Here is a 26,400-nt window from a genome sequence, read left to right as displayed (position 1 = left end):
TTTAAATCAGCACCCTGTGGAGAAGAACATGGTCAGAGCTGCATGAATCACATCATTAACTATTTCTGCCCTCACCTTTTCTCTTCCTTTCCCCCCTCCTCTCCTATGTCCACCTCCTCCACCCTCAGGTCTTTATGAATGCAAAACAGGCAAACGGACCGCATCTCTTATTTGATTTTATATATATATATATATATATATATATATATATATATATATATATATATATATATATATATATATATATATATATATATATATATATATATGTATGTATATATATATATATATATATATATATATATATATATATATATATATATATATATATATATATATATATATATGTATGTATATGTATGTATGTATATGTATGTATATGTATATATATATATATATATATATATATATATATATATATATATATATATGTATATATGTATATATATATATATATATATATATATATATATATATATATATATATATATATATATATATATGTATGTATATATGTATATGTATATATATATATATATATATATATATGTATATATGTATGTATATATATATATATATATATATATATGTGTGTGTATATGTATGTATATATATATATATATATATATATATGTGTGTGTGTGTGTGTGTGTGTATATGTATGTATATATATATATATATGTATGTGTGTGTGTATATGTATGTATATATATATATATATATATATGTGTGTGTGTGTATATGTATGTGTATATATATATATATATATATATATATATATATATGTATATGTGTATATATATATGTGTGTATATATATATGTGTATATATATATATATGTGTATATATATATATATATATATATATATATATATATATATATATATGTGTGTGTGTATATATATATAAATATATATATATATATATATATATATATATATATATATATATATATATATATATATATATATATATATATGTACAGTACAGGCCAAAAGTTTGGACACACCTTCTCATTCTTCGCATTTTCTTTATTTTCATGACTATTTTCATTGTAGATCCTCACTGAAGGCATCAAAACTATGAATGAACACATATGGAATTATGTACTTAACAAAAAAGTGTGAAATAACTGACAACATCTCTTATATTCTAGTTTCTTCAAAGTAGCCACCCTTAGCTCTGATGACTGCTTTGCACACTCTTGGCATTCTCTTGATGAGCTTCCAGAGGTAGTCACCTGAAATGGTTTCCCAACAGTCTTGAAGAAGTTCCCAGAGATGCTTAGCACTTGTTGGTCCTTTTGCCTTCACTCTGCGGTCCAGCTCAACCAAACCATCTTGGTTGGGTTCAGGTCCGGTGACTGTGGAGGCCAGGTCATCTGGCGCAGCACTCCATCACTTTCCTTCTTCTTCCTTCTTTCCTACTTATCCTTCACACAGCCTGGAGGTGTGTTTGGGGTCATTGTCCTGTTGAAAAATAAATGATGGTCCAACTAAACGCAGACCGGATGGAATGGCATGTCGCTGCACGATGCTGTGGTAGCCATGCTGCTTCAGGTTGCCTTTAATCTTGAATAAATCCCCAACAGTGTCACCAGCAAAGCACCCCCACACCATCACACCTCCTCCTCCATGCTTCACGGTGGGAACCAGGCATGTAGCATCCATCCGTTCACCTTTTCTGCGTCGCACAAAGACACGGCGGTTGGATCCAAAGATCTGAAATTTGGACTCATCAGACCAAAGCACAGATTTCCACTGGTCTAATGTCCATTCCTTGTGTTTCTTGGCCCAAATAAATCTCTTGTGTTTGTTGCCTCTCCTTAGCAGTGGTTTCCTAGCAGCTATTTGACCATGAAGGCCTGATTCACGCAGTCTCCTCTTAACAGTTGTTGTAGAGATGTGTCTGCTGCTAGAGCTCTGTGTGGTATTCATCTGGTCTTTAATCTGAGCTGCTGTTAATTTGCGATTTCTGAGGCTGGTGACTCAGATGAACTTATCTTCAGCATCAGAGGTGACTCTTGGTCTTCCTTTCCTGGGGCGGTCCTCATGTGAGCCAGTTTTGTTGGAGCGCTTGATGGTTTTTGCGACTGCACTTGGGGACACATTCAAAGGTTTTGCAATTTTCCGGACTGACTGACCTTCATTTCTTAAAGTAATGATGGCCACTCGTTTCTCTTTACTTAGCTGATTGGTTCTCGCCATAATATGTATTCTAACAGTTGTCCAATAGGGCTGTCAGCTGTGCATCAACCTGACTTCTGCACAACACAACTGATGGTCCCAACCCCATCAATAAGGCAAGAAATTCCACGAAGTAACCCTGATGAGGCACACCTGTGAAGTGAAAACCATTTCAGGTGACTACCTCTGGAAGCTCATCAAGAGAATGCCAAGAGTGTGCAAAGCAGTCATCAGAGCTAAGGGTGGCTACTTTGAAGAAACTAGAATATAAGAGATGTTGTCAGTTATTTCACACTTTTTTGGTAAGTACATAGTTCCACATGTGTTCATTCATAGTTTTGATGCCTTCAGTGAGAATCTACAATGTAAATAGTCATGAAAATAAAGAAAATGCGAAGAATGAGAAGGTGTGTCCAAACTTTGTGGCCTGTACTGTACACATATATATATATATATATATATATATATATATATATATATATATATATATATATATATATTGTAATTTGTACTCACAGAGAATTGTATTTAAGTTGCGATTTTCTTTGTAGTTTTAAACCAGATGTTCAACAAATTGGATTCATGTGCCAAACAGGAACAGAGTTGAGTTCTGGAAAATATATTGGTGTCCTTTTTGGTGGATTGCTAGTTACTAGAGCCAGGAATAGCATTGAAGCAATTGAGAAAAACTGTAAAACAAGTTGATGTATATATTTGACACCACCAGGGATGAGACCAACAGTTTATTTTTATCTTTGATGCAGTATAAAACCTCTTTTACACATCTTTGCTTTTTTGCTCAGCTCATGCTGATTAAAAAAATAAAAACTGTGATCTTCTGTGGGGACAAGTCCCCTGCTGAGCTCTAAAGCATTAATGACTTGAATTATTCATCAGGAATTTATTAATCAGACCCATTCACTCAGACATGCCATACCATAACATACTCATAACAAGTAAAATAGTTTAAAATAGCTTTAGTCACTTTTGGAATTTCATTAGAATCAGTGATGTTCTATAAAGGTGATGATATATAAACACTGGCTGCATCATTTTCCATTTACATGTCTTTAAACTGCATCATCTGCACTGATTGAATCTAGTCCTCAAACTAATCCATCATGAATGTAGCATTGGCTGAGGAAGTCTTCAGTCTTCAGGTCCTCCCCTCAAGTAAAAGTAAAAAAACAAAAAACATACACATTTGAAGTTCTTCATTCAAAACCTCACACAAGTATGAGAAAAATGAATGAAAAGTAAATACTACTTTTACTTGCCAGTGTTTTATTCTGTATTATATGTGGTATTTTTGGATTACATGGTGCATTTTATATCCTGTGAGAACCAGGTATTTCTTAAAAAAAAAAAAAAAAAGAGGCCACCTTTTACATCAGTGCATTTTGCAGCAAATCCAAGAGGTTTTTTTAGATTAAGGAAGCGAATTTTCACATCATCCTTGCATTTATTACAAATGTTTAAAATCAACACCTGTAAATTGAGATTATTTTCATTGGAGGAGGAGGAAAAATTGCAGTCTGATAAGATGAGTTCATTCATTCCACTCCTCCTTCAAAAACTCTAAATAAGATCATTGTGCTTAGTTTTAACCATTTTGTTTTGTTCAGTACATGTCCTCATATTTACTGCACCTGTTAATTCCTTTTAGCACTGGTACAACATATGGTAAAACTGTATTATCAGATTTTATGTTCTTACTGCTCATAACTTTTAAAAAATATATCACTGTAAAAACTGTAAATAGTATTCTCTTGTAGCACTGTTATGGTGCGTTGTGTGACTTAACTTGTTTCTTCCTTTTGTTTGGGTTTTACTGTTTTATCTGCCTTTATGCTGCCTCTTGGCCATGTCATCATTGGAAGTGAGAACTGATTCTCAATTGACCTACCTGGTTAAATAAATATTAAATAAAAGTAAAATGGATTAAAAAAAAAAAAAAAAAAAAGGAACTAAAATTTTCACTGAAATGGCATGAAGTCAAAAGTACATGTTTGCCTGACAGATGTAGTTTAGTACAAGTATAAAACTGCACAAAAAACTGTACTCCATATTTATATTTCACTACTGTGTGTAATGTACAGTCCCCTCAAAAGTATTGGAACAGCAAAGCCAATTCCTTTTCTTTTGTTGTTCACTAAAGACATTTGGGTTAAGATCAAAAGATGAATATGAGACAAGAGTTCAGAATTGCAGCTTGTATTTCCTGGTATTTATATTGAGATGTGTTAAAGACTTTGGACATATCACCCTTTATTTGATCCCACCCATTTTTAAGTGAGCAGAACTATTGGAATTAGGGCTGCACAATTCTGGAAAAAATTGACATTGCGATTTTTTTTTTAACCCTGCGATATATATTGCGATATGAAAAAAAAGATATAATAGCTGTGTGGTTCCGACGTAAATAGTCAAACAAATTAGTTGTGTTTCCTCTCGTTGTGGCAACACGTGCAAGGCACTATTGACACAGAACACGTGTTTCAATATCATCCTTGTAGCTGAAATAATTCCAGATAACTGATGTTGCTTTTCTTTTTGGCACCAAGTCTTCATTTTTGGTGATTTTCTCTTGTTTGTTGCTCAGTTTTCATTGTTGTTACCAGCGACTCACTCCATGTGCAGGGGCGTGGTCTGCTTCGGCAAACTGATTAAGAACGCTTGTGATTGGTGGATCGCTGTGCGCTGTGTGTCAGGTACCCAGGTTGAAATTAGATCAGAACACATTGAGTTCATTTGCCTCCAACATTGCAGGACCTGAGATGTGTCTTGCGCACAGGTACATTGCGATGACAATGCCCAAATGATATATTGTGCAGCTCCAATTGGAATATGTCACTGATGGGTGTTTCTTGTAGCCCAGGTGTTCCCCTTTAGATTGATTGTTCAAACAATAAATAGCTTTGTCTGACTAGTCTTACTTTTAGCCTTGGGTTTAAACTATAAAGATTGTCTTTCTTGTTAAAGAGGATAAACCAACATGAAGACAAGACAGCTGTCTATGGGAGACAGCCATTTTGAAGCTGAGAAACAAAGGACATTCTATCAGAGCGACTGGACAAACATTGGGCATTGCCTGCACAATAATTTGGAATGTCCTGGAAAAAAAAGATACTACTGGTGTTGTGAGCCACAGACAGTGAACAGGTCAGCCAAGGAAAACAACAGCAGTTGATGACCGAAATATTGTGATAGCTGTCAAGAAAAACCCTTAAACATCAGTAAGTGACATCACCGACAACCTCCACAGTGCATGAGTTGAGGTATCACAATCCACTGTTCGAAGAAGACTCTGAGAGCAGAAATATAGAGGCCATACCACAAGATGCAAACCACTCATCATCAGTAAGAATCAGAAGGCTAGATTGGAATTTGCAAAAAAGTACAAAGATGAGCCGCAAAAGTTCTGGAACACAATATTATGGACTGATGAAACCAAGATTAATCTCTACCAAAGTGATGGAAAAGCCAAAATGTGGAGAAAGAAAGGATCTGCTTATGATCCGAAGCATACAAGCTCATCTGTGAAGCACGGTGGAGGTAACGTCATGGCTTGGGCTTGCATGGCTGCTTCTGGAACAGGCTCATTAATATTTATTGAAGATGTAACTGATGATGGTAGCAGCAGAATGAATTCAATAGTCTACAGGAACATTTGGTCTGCCAATTCACAGAGAAATGCATCCAAACTAATCGGGAGGAGGTTTGTCATGCAGCAGGACAATGACCCAAAACATACTGCCAACGTAACAAAGGACATCATCAGGGGAAAAAATGAAAGGTTATAGACTGGCTAAGTCAGTCACCTGATCTTAACTCAATAGAGAATGCATATCACCTCCTGAAGAGAAGACTGAAAGGAGAAACCCCTCAAAACAAGCAAGAACTGAATGAAGCTGCAGTAAAAACCTGGAATAGCATCACAAATGAAGAATGCAACAGCTTGGTGATGTCAATAGGTTGCAGGCTTGAGGCAGCTATTTCAAGCTAGGGTTATGCAACCAAATATTAAATGTTATGTGCCTTAAGATTTTTTGTTCCTTTACTTTTGCTCACCTAAAAATGTTGTGTTCTAATTCAAAAGGTGATATGTCCTAAGTTGTTCAACACATCTAAATATAAATACCAGGAAATAAAAGATGAAATTCTGAACTTTTGTCTCATATTCATCTTTTGATCTTAAATCTAAATGTCTTCAATGAACAACAAATGAAAAGGAATTGACCTTGCTGTTCCAATACTTTTGGAGGGGACTATACTTCACACATTCCACCACTGGAATGTAGACATGAAGAATAATGTCATTAAAAAACAAACAGCCATTGAAGTCCTGAACCTGCCTCTCTGCTTCTTACCTGATGGCAACCCGACATTAAACTCTCATGACATTTACATTAATGTTGCAGTTTTGCCTCCACCAAAGTATGCATGAGTGTGTACATAACACTCCCTCTCAACTTCTCCGACTCATGCTGTAAATGCAAAGACAAATTCTTGGGTTATGTAAGAGTTCAAAAACATGCTGTTGTTCAACTACACAGAAAATGTAGGCGTTGTGAAGTCAATTTTAACCTCCGGAAGAGTTTTACTCTCATTCATCCACTGCCACTATTTTGATATTTTGTGGATAATTATACAGTGATGTTAATAATATTAAACTGTCCAACTATGTGCTCTCGCTGTTAAATAATGTTTTGTAGATTGAGTGGGAAGCTTCCCCTGAGCAAAAACAGCAGTGTCTGAGCAAGGGAAAAGACAATAAGGTACGCATTTATTTGTTGTTTCCCCTCTGTGCTTTCTTATAATCTTTCGGTCTTTACTTCTCTTCTGAGTATTGCTGTTGTTTACTTTAGTGTTACAGTGGTTCTGTTTTTATTTCCCCCTGTAGACGGAGTGTTTTAATCACATTCGCTTCCTCCAGAGGTTCAACTCCACTCATCTCTACATGTGTGGCACTCATGCCTTCAGACCTCTCTGCGCATACATAGTAAGTCCACACACAACACTCTGCAGTGTGTAGTCCATGAAATATTTATTTTCTGCTCTGCAACCTGTTTGCACTGAGCATTCATCACTGAATTCATCTGCTTGTAGATCTGATCATGCTGGCCAATATGGGAGTTTTTAATACACTTTTGCTGATAAAGTTGAAATAAAATATATGGACCTCTTTTCATGAAGTGTGATTTATTGTTGATAGATAAAGTGTAACTTGGGCTCACCATGTGACCATTGCACAAGGTCAGAGGTGATTATTGATATGTATAAATAGGAATAAAAAGAAGAATATATCTGAAAACAAATTATTACAACTTTATTTGCAGCGTTGTCTATAATACTGTTTGAGTTAAGTATTCTCTTTATATATGTACTATTTGCCAAATGGGACATCTTAGCTGTTTCAATTATTACAGAAATATATCATTACATTTAATCTTATTCACGTCTCATGAACTGATTACACTTCACTTGAAATTGGAGAACATTTCTAGAGGTTTTGATGTATCTGTCTATGTTTTAAACTAAAATAAAAGCTCTTCTCTTTGTATTTTGTGTCTTTTGTAGAATGAGAAAAATTTTGTGATGTCCTCTCAGCCTGAGGAAGGCCGAGACAAATGTCCCTACAGTCCAACAACAGGCTACACCGGACTTATAATAGGTGGGTTTTTTCCTCTTGAGGTGGATTGTTACCTCCGCCAAGGAGGTTATGTTTTTGCCAGGGTTTGTTTGTCTGCCTGTTTGTTTGTTTGTCTGTCCGTTAGTGTGCAACATAACTCAAAAAATTATGGACAGATTTTGATGAAATTTTCAGGGTTTGTTTGTCTGCCTGTTTGTTTGTTTGTCTGTCCGTTAGTGTGCAACATAACTCAAAAAATTATGGACAGATTTTGATGAAATTTTCAGGGTTTGTTGGAAATGGGATAAGGAAGAAATGATTAAATTTTGGTGGTGATCGGGGGTGGGGGGGCCCACGGGGGGGGCCACTGATCAGCCTTGGCAGAGGTCTGCGCTCTCCGAGTGCTTCTAGTTTCATATTTGTCCAAGTTGAACATGAACAAAAGGACTGAGAAGCCTTTAATTATTGAAGAATTTTGTTCTTTAACTTAAGTGTTTGGATTATTTCAGCAAAAATAATGATATATAGTACTACGACAGACTCATACTCATGATGGGTTTGCGTCACTTGTCAGGTGCTGCACATGCAAATTTACTTATTTATCAGCTAATGTTTGTCACTTTTCATCTTTCTGTGATGATAAAAGCTGTTTGCAGTGATGGTCTTTATTAAATGTGTCACTGATATTTAAATAAAAACAAAGAAACAGAAAAGATGTTGCTCTATTTTTAACACTTGGCTACTTTCCTCTGCTGTCTGTGGTATCAAGCCCACTGATACTGCTGAAAATATAAAGCTTTAGGTATGAGTCAGTAGCGAATGTTTACGGCAGCAGGATGCTGGTTCTGTGTAAGATATTGAGGTTACACAGTCAATACACAGAACGACTGTGTCACATAGTGGTACAGTGTGTCCCACAGAGATGTTTTTAATAGTTGCTACAGTAATAGAGGTGTTTAACGCAAAGCTACAGGAGGACAAGCAAAAGTTTTTAATGTGATTTATTGACTATATTTAAATCATATTGTTGTTACTGGGTTCAATTCCAACACCAGTCGATGGGGGTGGAACCTTTCTGTGTGGAGTTTGCATGTTCTCCTTGTGTCTGTGTGGGCTCTCTCCGTGTACTCTGGCTTCCTCCCACCATCCAAAGACATGCACTGATAGATTAATTGATTAATTTAAATTGCCCATAGGTGTGAATGTGAGAATGATTGTTTGTCTTTGTATGTCAGCCCTGTAATGAACTGGTGTCATGTCCAGGGTGTACCCCACCTTCGCCCATAAGTAGCTAGGATAGGCCTCAGCGACCCTCGTGACCATAGTGAGGATGAAATAGGTTCAGAAAATGAATGAATGACTTAAACATATTGTCCCTTTAACCAAAATGAAATGATAAAACTTTGTTCTTCCAGATCAGCAGATCTACACAGCTGCTCAGTACGAGTTTAGGAGTTTTCCAGATATTCGCCGCAACTCTCCATCTCCCACACTGAAAACAGAGGATGCACCCACACGCTGGCTGAACGGTGAGTTAATCTTCAGAAATGATAACGGCCTTAAATAACTCTAGCTGGCAGTATCAGCAGGTGGTCGGAGCTCTGGTCCATCAAGCAGCTTACAAACAGCTCAGCCTCCGAATCAGTCTGTACTTTACTAATCAGCAGCTTAGATGCAGTTTCTCTATCAGATTCAGTGGAAAAACAAAACATAACAGCCAATCAACTATGCTACTCATAGCATCACTGACTCTTAAACTATAGTGAATTATTTTCTTGTATATGCAGGGATAATTTGTTATTTGAACATGTTCTTCCAAATAACACGGACCTGGATTTATAATATGTTTCTGATTCATTAACCATGTAATAAATAATTGATGTAGCTGCTGTTAGTGTAGCTGAAAAGAGTGAGAGAGGCCGAATACACTGATAAATATTCTGTTTAATGCAGACTTGATGAATCCAATCAGTGATTCCACAAAGACTCCATGAGCTGCAACAATGAATCAATTAGTTGTAAATGAATCTACAGTTGTTTTAATATTCAATAATAAGTTTGCATAATTTTTAAGAGAAAAAAAAAAAATTCAGTACTTCCTCTTTTCTATCCTCAATAACAGTGAACTGAACATTTTCAGGTTGTGAACTAATCGAGATGTGATGAAAAAGTCATGGATTTTTTCACCATTTTCTGGCATTTTATATATCAAACAATTAAGTAACTGAGAAAATAAACATTAATAAATAATGGAAATAATCATGAGTTGCAGCCCTGTTTAAACTTTGTTGCTAGACAAAATGCAATAAAAAGAAATCACTTTATGAACTATAGATCTTTTTTCTCCTCCATACAGAGGCTGACTTTGTGGGTTCGGCATTGGTCAAGGAGAGTGAAGGCAGCAGCAGTGGAGATGACGATAAGATCTACTTCTTCTTCACAGAGAGGACAGAGGAGCAGACAGCAACTTACAGCCACAATAGGGTGGCGCGAGTGGCTCGGGTTTGTAAGGTGAGAATAGATCAGATCCAAGAGATATACGCAGCTGGGAGAGAAGCTGTGGAGTTGTTGATGATAGGAGTGGGTGCTATAACAGATGATAAGCTGCATGGGGAATGCACTGGTAACAAGGCCCCGAGGTGATTATATGAACAGACTGTAGCTGATAAATGGCTTGCAGAAACAGTGTGTTTCACAGCGAGAGGGAAGGATGACTGCAGGGAAGAGACAGACTGTTAAACATCTTGAGCATCGAACATGTGATTGATTTACATTTCCAGCTGTCCTGGAAGGAGTTAACAACAGTGAGAGCTATTTGAGAAAATTTTACAGAGTAATAACGCTGTCCTCTTCTCTCCTGCCGCGCTAATAAAATTAAATCAGCAGTGGCTTGTGTTTATCGACAAGGTCCACAAAAATATATAAAAATGACAAGGCCAATCTTATTTTGTTGACTCGCATACTTACGTTATATTAAATGTCACCAACAGTGTTTACATTTGGGGACAACTATGGTTTATTTCAATACAATGTCCCTTTTCATTTGGTCGGTACCATCACTTTTCATTTACAAGGAAACACAATAAATATTGGATTAAAGTTGGAGTCTGATGAAGGCAGCTGTAATAAGTCATGTCCATACAGCTTATATCATACCATGGAATGTACTTGTGCATTTACTTTATTTTTATAAAGCATTATAAAATGGTTTCCTAGAGAGCTAATTTATTAAAAGTACATTTCAACATGAATCTATGTTTCTACAATGTACATCCAGTGACTGAGGTTACCTACCAAGTCAATGTGTGCAGTAATGTAATGTAATATTTACATCGAACTTATTATGTACTCCCACTACAACGTATTTTGATATTTGTGTGTGCTGCTTGGCTGAATGCACTTAATACAGAAATCTAAGCATAAACTGATGTTACAGAACCAGACTAGAATGCAGATAGGTCACTACTCCCCCTGCTACTGTATTTCTCTTGGCCTTGTGTAGCTTTTCCAATTTCACAACCTGAAATAAATTCACCTCACAATTTCTATGTTTAGCTTGCTGAAGGACACACTTTTATACACACACCTGTGGATTTCAGTGGGGAATCTTACCTATGGGAAGCCATAATCTTATTGAACGTATCATTATTGCTTTCCCTTGCCATCTGTTGCACTCTTTAGGAGGTGTGCTTCCCCTCATGTGCAACCTTGAGCCAAGAGTCCATATTGCCTTTACCTCATCTGACCCTCTCTTCTCCCTCTGCTCCGTTTCCTCCTCCTCCTCGCCTCTTCCCACAGGGGGACAGAGGAGGTCACTTAACTCTCCAGAAGCGGTGGACGTCCTTCCTCAAGGCCAGGCTTATGTGTTCTCTGCCTGAGTACAACTTCCACTTCAACATGCTGCGCAGCGTGTTCGTCGTGCCTGGCCACACACCGCAGGCTACTCTCTTCTTTGGCATCTTCGGCCTGGAGTGGTGAGTGGGAGCTTTGGTGTTGTCAGCAGCTGAGGGGGCTTTGAGGATGCAAATGTAAATGAGCAAGTCAAAGATAAAAGAGACCAATCGATACGCTAAGACATTCACAGATGACAGAGAGGGACGAGATGAAAGGGAGGGGTGAAAGACAAAGCGAGGGGAACTTTTTCGTCTCAGCATTGTGGAAAAAAGAATCAATTAAAGGAGTTTAAGGAGAGAATATTAATTAAAATTCAGATTTAGATGAGCTACAAAGAAGCTTAAGCACTTGTGAAGGAACATAGTAAAAAGTTTTTGCATTAGTGAGCTGGCTTTTAGGAGGCACATTCGCTGATTATCTTCTTTACTCTTTATGCTTTGCCTTGAACAAAGGTTTCTTTTTAAATCTGCAGCACTTTTTCTCTCTGATTCTGTATTTGTCTAAAAATAAGATGTCGTGTTCAGTGTCATTTGCTACCATCCATTAGGAGCTGTATTTTGTTTTTGGATTTTTTTATCAGAATGTGAGCTTCTATTATTTTACTTCTTGTGACTTCTCCATTTTGTAGTTCTCTACTTTCCCCCTCCTACTCATCCCAAACATGTATCACTTCTAATTATCTCCTTACCCTCTCTGTCAGTGCTTATCCCCTCCCCCTCTCCCCTGCGCATTCTTCCCATTTGTCTCTTTCCATCTTCGCAACTAGGTGAGTTTGTGATAGACTGTACGTACACTGCTGTCACTATGGCAACCCTGGGTTTACCGCTGTTATTGTATGTGGCCTGTAGTCTGGTCTTTCTCACTCCTTTTGTATGTGTGTGTGTGTGTTTTCTGTCTTTAGGAAGAGCGTGAAAGCGTCTGCAGTTTGTCGCTTCTCACTCTCTGAAGTCCAAGAGGCTTTCCAAGGACCCTACATGGAGAACCAGGACTCTGGCTCTAAATGGAAAGAATACACTGGGAAGATACCTGACCCACGTCCTGGAACGGTAAATCCACAAAAAAAGGCACCACTGCTCTCCCTGTCCTGAAAAACACTCTATTCATCCTTTGAAATCGTAGACGATAGACAAGAAATGGAAGCAACCATCATGATGTCACCCATTGTTTTGGTGACTAATGTTTTGAAGAATTTTGGCTGTCACAGTTTATTCTTTTTTTTTTACCAGAAGTGAGTCTTATTTCACAGAAGGGTGGAGCTAATGAAGCGTGACAAGGGAAACTCACAAATCTAACAGTACGATTAAGGAAATACTTAAGAAAACACCAAATAATTTACTTTCACTTCATTTACATTGCATTAACACATAGTTCCAATCTATAATAGTACAACACTAATGTCAGCTTTGCATTATGTATAAACCCAGCAAGTCATTAGCTAATTCCAAGCTAACATTAGCTAATATACTAATAATAATGTAGTTAATAGGTAGGTTTTGTAATTAGGTACCTGTAGCCTTCATGGCCTTAAGCGGTCATTTGAATAACTGCAGCTTCAGTTTAATTTTTCAGCCTCGGAGGTTGCTGTTTCTTTGTAATCTTGCAGGATTCACTCCAAAAATCCCCAACAGAGAGCAGATGAAGTGATCATTCAGGCAGATGCATAAAAGGCAAAGGCGAAGGATGAGATGGTGGGGGAAAGATAAGAAGGTTGAGTGACATCCTCTAGAAAAAGGCTCTAAACACAACCAGCTTATGTCACTGACACCCTTTTCCATGGTGATTAGCCTCAGGCTGCAGCTTTGGCGACAATGGCTTAGTGTGGCAGCCAAGGCTGTGGCATCGTTAGAAAAAGCAGACGTTATCCACTGTAGTGTCACTTCAACACTTTGCAGGACTTTATTTGAACTTTGTGGGTTGCTGTTAAACGGTAACGAGATACGGTCAAGGGTTTTAACTTAAGAGCGTGAAAGCCTCTTAGATGAGTTGGCTGAAATAATTTGAAAGGGACAAAAGAAGGAGAGAAGTATTTGTCATAGGCAGGTGCAGAGAGAGCTGAGCCCAGTGCATGTCAGCACAAGCCAACCGCCAAATTCACTCACGCAAATCACAATCTTCCTCATGTTAGCATATTCTCCTTGATCCTTTAATTGTCCCAGCACACCATGTAGCTGAGTCCGCCCTCTCTCCTTCCTTCTATCCATCTATTTACAGATAACTGCATCACAAATGAGCCAAAACCAAAAAATGTTCTTCTTTTCCCACCAGCATGGCTTGTCTTTTGCTCATTACCCCACTGCTCATCCCTCTCTTTGGCTCGTTTTCCTGTAGTGTATAACGGACACTCTGAGGGCCAGAGGCATCAACATCTCCACCTCTCTGCCAGATGACGTGTTGGACTTTGTCAGGAGACATCCTCTAATGTCCCAGCAGGTCCAGCCTTTAGACAAACGCCCCCTGTTGTTTAGAAGGACTACAGACTACACACACATGGCCGTACATATGATCCAAGGCTTAGATGGACAAACGTACCATGTACTATACATGGGCACAGGTGTGTATGAATGTGCTTCAGGTATAAAGGGTGCTGAAAGTTAATCACAAATTGTAATGTGCAAGTTTTTTAGACTGATTTTCAGATTGCTAGATTACTTCTTACTTTCTCAATAGCTGGTAAATTCCATCCATTCATTTATGACATGACATAAAGATAAAACCTTCAAGATAGGCAATCCACCTAACTAACAATTTGTTGTTTTTCATCAGTTACATTATTTTTCCATGTAAGCCAGCTTTTAATGAATTGAAAGAGCCCCAATCATTTTCTCAAACAAGAATTGTATTCATCATTATATTTGGCATAAAAATGTTACTGTATGCCAAAAAGGGTCTGACCCTCCTCTAAGGATAAGCCTGTTAGTCTGTCAATATATCTGTTCTTTTTTTATTTTTAACAATTTTTTCGAAAACAGCCCTGCAAGAAACAGAGTGATCTAATAATGAATATAATAATGTTCTTGCATTCAAAACCAGATCAAGGATTTTTTTTCTCTCACTGTGCTCCTTCCATTGTTGTCCAAAATATATTAAAGCTATCTTGCTGGTGTATAAAAACCTCAAAAGACCACCGCATTTGTATTAATCTGTGGCTGAGAATAGCCTTGAACTAATTCAGTGTTATTCAGTTGTTTTAGAAATAGTTTGGCCTTTTTAATGGAAATGTTATTTGTGTATAAGGTATCTTCTTTAAGAATGAAATGTATCTGGGTGCCATAGACAGAAAGAGGAAACCAAAATGGACAGAAGAGAAATAACACATTATTCATGTTTTCATTTAATTTATTTAATCTTAAGAAATTAAAGAACAAGCCCTCCAGCTTGAAAAATTTCTTCTACCCATGCTGCATTAACAAGGCAACAAACAAAACAAGTGGTGCCAGGCACAACAAACCCCGCCCCTTGCACATATTTCACCCATTATAAGTAAATGGGAAGACTTTAAAAATTCATAAAAAATTTTAACTTTGATCTACTTTTGCCAAAATGTAATCACTGGCAGTCTAGTTTTGCTGCTACAGACGTGAAAATTTGCAAATTATAAGTAAATTGGGGGGGGGGATTGAAAAAAATTTATTAAAAATTTATACTTTGATCTACTTTTTCCAAAATATGAAGGGATCTATTCTGGGTCACTGGCAATCTATAAGTCAAATTTGGTATGAATTCAACCAATAGTTTTGCTGCTTCAGACATTTGAATTTTTGCCCATTATAAGGAAATTAGGAAAAAAAGATTTTAGAAATTCATAAATAATTTCAACTTTGACCTACTTTTCCCAAAATGTACAGAGATCTGTTCTGGGTCAGTGGCAATCTATAAACCAAATTTGGTATGAATTCAACCAATAGTTTTGCTGATAGACTGTTAACAAAGAAACAAACTGAATGAGGACGGGGTAATAAAGGCATAAAATATTATATAATGGAAAATATGAATCTCATGTCAGGCGTCCTCTAGATGAAGAGTGTTTAGATAAGTGTAAAACCTTAGTTGTGTAGTAGGATATAGAATCAGGACGAGGTCATTCTAGTTTTCTTTCCTTCGTATGTCTCTCAGATGAAGGCTGGTTACACAAAGCTGTTCAGGTTGACGGTCACCTCCACATTATTGAGGAGCTGCAGGTGTTTGAGGAACCACAGCCTGTTGACAGCCTTCTGATCTCTGACAAACAGGTACGTCTGAGATGATCACACACATCCACAACCTGTAATCCCCCTCGCTGTATTTAAATCCTCTTTCTCCCCTCTAGATGAGTGTGTACATTGGCTCTCCGTCAGGCGTGGTGCAGCTGCCTCTTTCCAACTGCCGCAGATACACTACCTGTTACGACTGCATCTTTGCCAGAGACCCGCACTGCGCCTGGAACGGAGCCCAGTGTGTGGAAATGATGGCGCATGCAGACAGGTGTGTACTGACGTGAGTGTGACTGGATCAGGTGATTTAACTGCTGCAGGTGCCCTTTTGTGTGTTCAAATTCTAAGTATCACTGTGACCTGTCATGGCGTCAGCTTATAGGGCTGTTGCGTAATCACGGCGCTGGCAGAAACTTGATGTCGGCTGTGGTTGTAAATATAGTGTGCAGCTGTGTGCTCTGTGTGTAATGATTAAACTTAGCAGATGTGCTTACTCAGTACTATGTTGTTATGAATGCTATAACTGAGAGATATTCAGTATCATACAGCTCTGGAAAAAAATAAGAGCAAAATTATCACTTTCTCTGATTTCACCATTTATAGGTATGTGTTTGAGTAAACTGAAGATTTTTGTTTTATTCTCTAAACTACCAACAACATTTCTCCCAAATTCCAAATAAAAATATTGTTATTTAGAGCACGTATTTGCAGAACACGACACATGGTCAAAATAACAAAAAGACGCAGGTGTTTTCAGACCTCAAATAATGCAAAGAAAACAAGTTCATATCCATTTCTAAACAACACAACAGTATTGTGTTGTAACTTGGGAAAAGTTCAGACATCAATATTTGGTGGAATAACCCTGATTTTCAGTGACAGCTTTCACGTGTCTTGGCTCTCCACCATTGCTGGTTGCTGACTTTATGCAGTTCCTGGCATAGAAATCCAAGAAACTCAGCAATGTTTGATGGCTTGTGACCATCCATGTTCCTGCAGAAGTTTTCAAAGTGGGTTCAGGTCTGAGATTGGGCTGGCCATGACAGGGTCTTCATCTGGTGGTCCGTCATCCACACCTTTATTGACCTAGCTGAGGCCAGGAGCATTGTCTTAATAGAAAAAACAGTCCTCAGAGTTTGGGAACATTGTCAGAGCAGAAGTCCAGTAGCTTTCAGTAGTTATTTTTGGATTCCAATTACTTTTGTGGTACTAATAGCTAGGGCTGCTCGATTATAGGAAAAAAAAATAATCACGATTATTTTAGCAATAATTGAAATCACGATTATTAAAAACGATTTTTTTGTTAACCTTAAAGTTGTTTACTTTTTTCTTGCAAAACAATGTAAAATATACTCTTTAAACATAAATAAAGCTTTTAACCACTAAAACAAAGTATGTTCACTTTTGTACGAAACAAAAAAATCTTTGAATGCAAATAAGTGTACTGTAAATTCAAGTGTTTCCTTTTGTAAATAAATAGTGCACTGTAATTAAACTGCTATAGACTTGCCATAGAACTGTAGCAATAAAAAAAAAACTCACGTAAAGTGCAAATTATAAATTCAAGTATGTTCAATGTAGTATGAAACAGTAAATTCAGTGGCGTGCCGTGAGGTTTCAGTTCAGGCCTTCTGTATACATCAGCCATCTAGAATACGCACGCTAGGGTTATACGGGGTAGGGTTAGGTTAGGTTAATACGGGAGTTGCAGCGTAAAGAGATTCGGAGACTGAAGATTGCATTGCGGACGAAGTTGTAAACGGAGTTGTTTTTATGTGTTTTAGTTTTTCATAAGATTATGATAAAGGTGGCGGTGGTTAAACTTCAGATGGTTACAAAGGTTTGTTGTGTTAGCGGTCAGTGCGGACACAACTACGAAACACTTTTTGCACGTGATGTGTTTTTGCTCTTCGTCTTCTTCATCAAACCCAAAGTGATTCCATACAATTGAATTTGACTTGCCTTTTTTGTTTACCAAGCACTTCTGCTGTGATTCTCCTGCCGTTTTTCCAGACCGCTAGGTACAACTTTCCTCTTGGGGTGGACCTGCCGGCTAGCTGGCAGCAGTAGCTTAGGGGGGGGCGGGGCAGAGCAGCTCATGGGAGCTTGCGTGCGCGTGAATTAAATCAACTCAAAATTAATAATCGTTTTTTCTCGATTACATAATTTTTGTAATCGTTGCGTGTAATAATCGAAATCGTAATCGAATTTCGATTAATTGCACAGCCCTACTAATAGCACTGTTTTTGCCTATTGTAAGAAGATAGTAATGGCCACAGTAGTTGTTTTTATACTCTTCCCTCTTAAATAAGACATAAATCCGGTGTTTATTAAGTAGAATGACATATGCTTGTGTTGGAACTCAACAGACACAGGAATGGAATGGCTGTCATACATGCAGACATGCTGATTTCAGAGGAAATTGCATTTTTAGCATAAATTCTGTTCATGTAGTTCTCTCAATCGCCAGCAATTAATGACTGACTTTTTAACACTGCTCATACATACATGATAAGTAGCTACCATAGAATTTTGTTGCTACTGTAATTTTTTTTCACAATTGTAGTTGTATTTCTACCTCTGTAATTGTTATTTGTCTCCTTCTGCTGTTTTTTCTTAGTCCACCCTTTTTTGTTTTCCCATCTGTCTCATTTCTTCTTCAGCTGTTCTTCTAGTATTTGTAGTTGTTTTGTTTGGTTGTGGTTTTTCCTGCCTCTTTTTCTTCTCACGTCTATAATGTAGCACATATATAAACATCATGGATACAGCATCTTCTCTCAGACTCACAACCAGTTTTAATTCAGTCTGACTTAAAGAAGCAGAGAGAATTCATTTTAAACCTAAAAACTACCAACAATATATGTGAATTTTTATCCAGATACTAAAGAAATGCTGGAACTCCCTTTTCTGCGTACCCAATATTAAACCAGCCTGAGTTGAAATAGCTGTTAAAGTTGATTTTAAGTCCCTGAATAGAATAGATTAATTGAACTCCGCCCACAAATAGCCATTACCCAATCACAGCTTTGCAACTGTTAGTGCACATCTAGGTCAAGCCTGCTGAGCTGTGTGTGTGGAGCTGTTGAAACAGTGAAGAAAGAGTTTTAGCTTTTCCAAACAATGTGAGGCATGAATTCACACTGGGCTTATCTGCTCAGATATAATGTAAGCAATTGTAATCAGCTTATTTGATTCTACATTTTCTAGAAAATTGCAGTTTGGACTAGTAAATGTATCATATGTGCTGTTAAAGAGCAGGCACAGCAACAACTACTAAAGAGGAGTGGGTGAGCAAGCATGTGTACTTGATTTAATGTTAAAACATGTAAATTGAATTATTTAGATTTTACTCTTGGTGCTCATTGTTGTGTTTCTTTGCCTTCACAGATCTACATTAATCCAGGACATCCAACACGGCAGCAGAGGATGTGAGAACACACAAGATGGTAAGCCGAGATCTCATCGTCTGCTAGGTGCTGCTGCCGCCAAAAAGAAAAGGAATTTTTTTTTTTAATGTGGTGAATGATAAAAGAGAGATTAAAAATAGAGAATGTTAGGAAGTACTAGAAAGATGTGTTCTTGTCGTGAGATGGCATCAATTCCTCCTTTCAAAGTTGATCATGCATTCTGTGGTTCTCTAGTCCCTTCTTTAATCACATTTTGTTATCTCTGGAGAGAAATCTTTTTGATATTCAAGGCAGGCAAATGATTTCTCTCTTCACAATTTCAATCTGGTAATTGTACCATCTTCTGTCACCACATCGTTCTCACTGTAAAAGGTAATATGTCTCTGGAGTCACTTAGTTTGGACCGCTTTAGTCGATTCATTAGATCTTAAGCAATTAGGACTAAAACGTGTCAGAGGCTCAGGTGTATGTAAACTTAATTCAGTGTAATAGGCATCATGCAAAGATAGGTTTGTTCTGAAAACATAATGTATGGCGCAATTTTCTCATAATTGGAGTTTTTTTTAATTAGGTTTTCACATATGTTCTAAGAGGGATTTACTGCCTTTATTGACAAAGAGAAAACACTATCATGTAAGAAGCCTCAGTCAGACCAAAATAATCAAAAACAACAAAACTACACTCATATTCTGTAAATCATATTGAAGTCATAACCTCAAAGGATTGAGTGAAATAACTCACATTTTAGTTAAGATAAAGAAATATTTAAAATATGTACGTAGTAGTATTTCATCTTTGGAAATAATCTGTGATAAAGCAGTGAAAAGTGAACATCTGGTATAAATATGATATCAGGGTTTTGTTGTGTGCAAATTAATTCAGTGGCAACAACATTCTATTACTAACAATTAGCATATAAATGAACCACATCTGATGTTGAAAACCATTCTGAAAACAATTAATATCCCAACAGCAGAATATCCAAAGGTCACGCTAAAGGGCCGTCGTATTGAGCTAAACAGCAGCTCATCCACTCGCCCACTGTTAACATCCCACACTGTCATGTCCAGGTTAATATGCATGACAGCCACATTCATTTAACCTCCTCCGTATTATTCATGAAACACTTCGCTTCATGCCTGTTTGACGATTCTCTCTTTATTTGTCATCACTGTTCTGTTGACATGTCAGACAGCCGTAACCTTTATATTTATATTCTCTGATCATTTCAGGTCATATAGCTCCACACGACACAGGTTTATTTGATATTTTGTCTTGTGCTGATTGTAGACAGCGTGACCCAAAGACATGCAGTGTAAAATTGTTCATTTTATCTTTGGTAACATTTTTCTGAATTTAAAAATCCTGACATATGGGCTAAGATGCGTCTGGAATAATCAGTGTTGATTATGCAAATTTCCAACTGTCAGGTGGATATACTGTGTTATGTAGTGATTTATCGAGTTTATGTAAGCGGTCACACTTTTATCATGAGCTGAATCTCTTATGGATTTGTTGAATAAGACCAGCACTGAAAAACGAAAAGAGAAAATATGGAGGTTCTTGCATGATACTCAGTGTAAATCATAAAAGCAGACTGAATATTAGTGTGTTGTTTTTACCAGATGTTGTTCAGCGGAGCCGCTCTGTGCGGGTGGGTGATGATGTGCTGCTGCAGTGTGAGCTCAGCTCTAACCTGGCGACTCCACTGTGGACCCAGGACGACCGGGAGCTGCAGGGCTACGGCCTCAACTCCGGCTTCAGAACCGGCACCGATGGTCTGCTCATCATCGAGGCCCGGCAGGACCAAAGCGGACAGTACACCTGTTACGCCGTGGAAAACGATGTCAGAGTCGCCATGGTTACCTACAATGTCACCATCCGCGTGGACCTGCCCCCTCCGCCACCTGTTGAGCCAACTGAAGACCTTTACAGCCTCTTTCTGACTTTCCCAGCACCAAGTGAGTCCCCCTCCTCTGAAAGACCCCTTCCTCCTCCCCCAGCCCCACTGCTGCCCACCTCTGACCTGCTCAACCCCAGGAACATGGAGGCCATGTACCTGTCCCTCATCACCATCCTCGGAGGCCTGTGCGTAGTCCTCACCGTGGTCCTCATCTACGTTGGCTTCTGTCTGCGAGTCGGTCACAGGGGGAAGTACTCCTTACGTGCCGCTGCTGCCGCCTACCCCAACAGTAAAAGAAACAGGAACAGAAAACACCACCGTAACTCCGCCCACATGGAGCTCAAAACCATTTCCAACGGTAACGGCATTTGTAATGGAATTTCTAAGCAGTACAACGGCGACATCCATGACGGAGGCTTTCTCCAGATCGTCCCAGGAGAGGGTCACACATCGCACAACAGGGAGTCTCCTCCTCCGGCCCCTCCTCTCCCACCCACCCCTCACCTTCCTTCCCCAGAGGCTGACTTCCCCAACGGTCTGTCGGCCACCCTGCCCAGCGTCCTGAGGAGGATGAACGGCAATAGCTACGTGCTTCTGAGGCAGAGCGACTCGGACAACTCGTCGCCGCTCTGCTACTCCTTTGCCGAGGAGCTCAACAGGATCTTAGAGAAGAGGAAACACACTCAGCTGCTGCCCAGGCCTGATGAGAGCTCGGTGTAGGAAAACGTAGCTCCCCCTGTGGTGGGAAGACTGCAAAGTACTGAGTGGTGCTGAAGTGCCTGCCATATGACCACTGTTACTGAGAACTACAGCAGTAACAGTCTTATCTGCATTCTTGGATTGTTCCAAGTCCACATGTAGACATTCCTGCTTTTTGAACCTTTTAACTGTTAATTTCCAAACCCATGAAAATGAAAAATCATGATGAGGGAAATCGCATGAAATGGATAAAAGAATTTTTCTACCTCAGGTAAATGTTGCCCAGAAGGAAATGCAAGGTCAAACTGTAGTGTGATCTGAGCATCTCCTAGAGCTCTGATCCACCAAGCACAAACAAAACACAGACTCCAGTGAAGAGGAGAGGCTCGTGGGAATACACATGGAGCTTAATGTATGTACATGTGAGGGTCTCTGCACTGTGGCAGCCATGTTTGGCTTGTTTTTAACATAGAGGGCAGCTAGCCAAATTTTGTTTGCACTGACAACTGCACAGATGGCCTATGCATTTTTAAAGCGTGTCATTCACACTTTATAAGTATTGGGGCAAATGGACATGGTGATAGAGGGAGTTTTTTTTTGTTTTTTTTTTTTGCAGTGTTTTTCATTTTAATCCAGACCAACTAACTGCAATAAGCCTGATATAACAATATACAATAACTCATGACAGCACACATTTAACACCAGCTATTGTTGAAAATGGTGAATTAATCATTACTTACGATAAATTAATGTTTAAAAAAAAAGGTTTTTCTTTAATATGTCAATAGAAAATAATGATTACATTGACATAACATTTTCAAGTATAAAAACAAATAATACAAAAATATTATTTAATCATTAGTAATATAAAGGTTCAGTAGGTCATAAAACTTTGATATTGAGTGAATGTTAAAAGAATTCTTTGATATTAATATTGTAACCCTTCATTTACAAGATAAATACAGATTATTTCACCATTTTTAAGACTTTTTAGAGGATTAATGGACACCTCAACAATATGTGACAGTATTATACATTTGATGCACTTTAAATATGTGTTTTAAAGCGCTTTGGTAAAGACACAGACTCTTCAGAATATAATGACACTGCAACAAGTGAATTCTGTCGCAGAGGAACTTTTGATTGAACATTTTTTAGTGTGAAGAGCTGCAACAGCAGAGGCCACAGCTGTGTGTACCTGATCTGTTTGACAGAAGTGGATAAGAAGGAAAACACTGACCGCACCTCAGCAGAGCCTGGATCCAGCACAGAGTGGCCTCCTGCACGAGACCATAACAGAGAATAACAGACTGTGGGCCACAGAGCGGCAAAAAAGCATCCAAGGTAAATAGTTTTTATGTCCTCCTAACCTAACGCATCAACCCCTGCACCGGCACTTTGCCAAACAAGCACTTAAAGGCATGTACCAAGGTGAAAGTGCAAATGTTCACCTCAGCAATGCTTTACTACAGCGATAGAACAGTGTTTTAGTAAAAGAAATAAGAAGATCTGGGACCTAGTTTGCTTGCAGTTTGTTGATCAGAGTCCTGCGCTGTTTATCATTTGTTGAAAACTTTCAGAGTTGAGAGAAGCCAAATGGAAACATCTGCTGTGGTCTGATTCACAGTGATATCATCTCAGACAAGTTAATTTCACATCATAGTCCATTTATAGGAAAAAAAACATGACAATTTAAAATGACGGGAATTAAAATGACCAAGGCTTAATTTCTAGAAATTGGAGAGACATGAAAGCTTAAATATGATTTAAACTGAGAAACTGTCCTTAAACAGAATATCATTTTTATGCTGGTACGATGGTCTCACAATTAGCGTTTATTTTCCTCACCGCTGTCTTCTGCTGCCTCTTGCTGTTGTTCGGCTGTTAGAGGGCAGTATTAATTAAAGTCTTCTGACAAGTCTGACCTTATTGTTCAGTGCAGAAAGCAGTAGAGAGAAAAATATCCTCCCAGGGATGTAAAGTACGCAACACTAAGGCTCTTTTTATTTTCCCCTTGGCCTCAGACAGAGGTACGCTTTTATTATTTCTGTATTTAGATTGGGAGATGCAAGGACAGACCCAGCACATATGAGTATGTATAGTAGGCTTTTATTAGCGTAGCAGAACAACAGATGATCCTTTGACACTCTTGCACAAATGCACATTTGATTTAATCATTAAGAACTTGTCTGTGATGTGAGGGTGTGAGATCTGTGCTGCAGCGATTCACAAAGAGCTTGAAGAGCAAAGCTTTCCAGTCAGTGGCACTGATCAAAGACATGAGGGGAGAAGGACGCAGCTGCACACTCCACACATTAAAAGTCTTCATTAAAGACCTCATTTCAAAGCACAAATCAAGGTGAACACAGTAGCAGTTTTATTTTCAAATTTTACTAGATGTATGTTTGGTGAATATGCACACCTCTACATATACCGCACTGCTGGAGGATGCATGTTTTGTTTTTGTAATGTTAATGTGTTGAGGTTGGTCATGCAGATCGATACTGGTGCTGAAAAGATGTTGCTGTTTGTATTACAAAGCCATGAATGCAGATTTACCTGACTGACAACTTGGATTAACTTAAGAAGAACTATGGCTGCACAATATTAGACGTAGAGATGTGATTCTGCACTGACCTCATGATTTGATTCACTTACTATTCAGCTGTTAATGATTGACAACACATTAAAAACATGCATCTAAATGGAGCACATTCATAGTTTGCTATATCACTGCACATGGCTTCTTGTCAGGTAGCTCTGAAGTTTATATTGTTCCTTTTTTAGAATGTACCCTCAAACATCAGACTAAAATGGTCTAAAAAGTCAATAAGTTGCAAAGAGTTACATCTTTTCAGTCGCAGTATCTGTGTGACTCACCTCAAAGTGTAAACAGAACAAAAACAAAATCTTTCTACATGTAGAGAGAAGAGACTCATCATTGGCCCCATGAGTTGATTACAATGTCACTTACTAATTTTCTGTCATAGCCTGTAAATGTGAAAATATTCTTTCCAAAATGTCTGGGGTTATTTTGTTGCAGAGCAATAACTGCTTTCATGTGTTGCAGAGTGTATCTGCTTCGAAAACCATAACATAACAAAACATAACATAACATAGCATAGCATAGCATAGCATAGCATAGCATAACATAACAATGCTCTAAAACTGGGTTCAACACAACAAAATAAAAGCCAGTGTAAGGGATGTAAAGGGAGTTCAGTGGGTAGATTTCTTGTTTCCTGTCAGGCCTCTTGAGTTACAGAATGGTGAAAGGAATTATGAAACTTTCTGACCAGTGATCATAAATTCCTGCTGTTGTCGTGAACATAATCCTTTCGGAAACCAAAACAGTTGTATGCAGTTGACATTGCTTTGTTTTCTGCAGTCCACTGTGTTCAGCCTTTTTTTTTCTCCTATTTTTCACTAATTTTCAGTTTGTGTTTGAGCTCATTTTCTTGACATTGCCTTATGTTACCATCATGCTGAAGTAACACATTGTGCAGCCTGAATATTGTATATACAGATGGACATTACAATGCCATTTCTTCCCGCCATGTCGATATGAAGCCAAGACCTGGCTGTCACATGAGCTGTCACATTGCCTGTGTGGTGCAGTTTGTAACCAGAACTGATGTCCAAAATTCTGTAGTAACATGCGAGTTATAAGGCTAAAACAGAATGCATTATTTTTTAGTCTGTCAAAATTCGTAGTATGAAACCAGTAGTATGTGAACTGCATCCAATTTCTGGGTGAATATTAGATTATGCAGTCATGATGACACCAACAAATAGCGGCAGAAGGCAAACACAGTCCATTCAGTATTATTACACAGATGCCGGCACAGTTCATAGCAGTGGTTCCCAACCTTTTTTGGTTTCTGACCCCATTTTAACATCACAAATTTCTGGCGACCCAGACATTCAAAACGGAGACATTTTTTTTGCTAAAATTAATTTGTTTTTGATCATGTAATAGTTTGCTATAACATTAATTTTTGATGACATTTAGGCTATATAATGTATATTATTATGGACGGAGGCAGAAAAGGCAGGTGTAGATTTCTGCACAAAGTGAGAATTTGATTTTCCTTGGTCAGGATATGTACAGTCAGTCCAGCTTGGATTTACAAGGCTGACAGTTAATACTGAACAAACAATAACTCAAACTATGAATTATGAAAGAGCTGCAGCATCTGAAACTGACCACAATGAACATTTGAAAGATAAACAGAACCACAGTGCTTCAGTTTCAGCTTCACAGTTTATGTCTTTTATGTATTAGGATTGTTTCTCTCAACTCAACATTTATTTTTCTATTAGTTTTTTTTTTTTTTTTTAAATTTTTTCAATCAGTTACTAGAAATTTCAAGTGACCCCATTTGAATTCCATGCAACCCCACATGGGGTCCCGACCCCAAGGTTGAAAAGCACTGGTTCATAATATCCCACAGATGATAGCGGTGATACTGGACGGTTACCAACTGGA

The 26,400-nt window shown here is 38.1% G+C and overlaps 1 protein-coding gene across 1 annotated transcript in view; it reads left to right on the top strand.

Annotated features, from left to right (window-relative positions):
• LOC115434625 (semaphorin-4G-like) overlaps positions 1-26,400 on the top strand; it is a 49,966-nt gene that overhangs the window by 20,842 nt on the left and 2,724 nt on the right. The window contains exons 4-15 of the mRNA XM_030156661.1: positions 6,902-6,964; positions 7,090-7,188; positions 7,767-7,860; positions 9,234-9,347; positions 10,175-10,329; positions 11,617-11,792; positions 12,614-12,758; positions 14,041-14,263; positions 15,826-15,941; positions 16,019-16,173; positions 19,290-19,348; positions 20,935-23,255. Coding sequence (XP_030012521.1) covers positions 6,902-6,964; positions 7,090-7,188; positions 7,767-7,860; positions 9,234-9,347; positions 10,175-10,329; positions 11,617-11,792; positions 12,614-12,758; positions 14,041-14,263; positions 15,826-15,941; positions 16,019-16,173; positions 19,290-19,348; positions 20,935-21,932 — 2,397 coding nt within the window. The 3' untranslated portion in view covers positions 21,933-23,255. The remainder of the gene's footprint in view (positions 1-6,901; positions 6,965-7,089; positions 7,189-7,766; positions 7,861-9,233; positions 9,348-10,174; positions 10,330-11,616; positions 11,793-12,613; positions 12,759-14,040; positions 14,264-15,825; positions 15,942-16,018; positions 16,174-19,289; positions 19,349-20,934; positions 23,256-26,400) is intronic.

Source organism: Sphaeramia orbicularis, chromosome 15, assembly GCF_902148855.1.
Source record: "Sphaeramia orbicularis chromosome 15, fSphaOr1.1, whole genome shotgun sequence".
In the NCBI taxonomy this organism is placed as follows: Eukaryota; Metazoa; Chordata; class Actinopteri; order Kurtiformes; family Apogonidae; genus Sphaeramia; species Sphaeramia orbicularis.
Note: the sequence above shows the minus strand (reverse complement) of the source record. Positions and strands in the feature narration are given on the sequence as shown.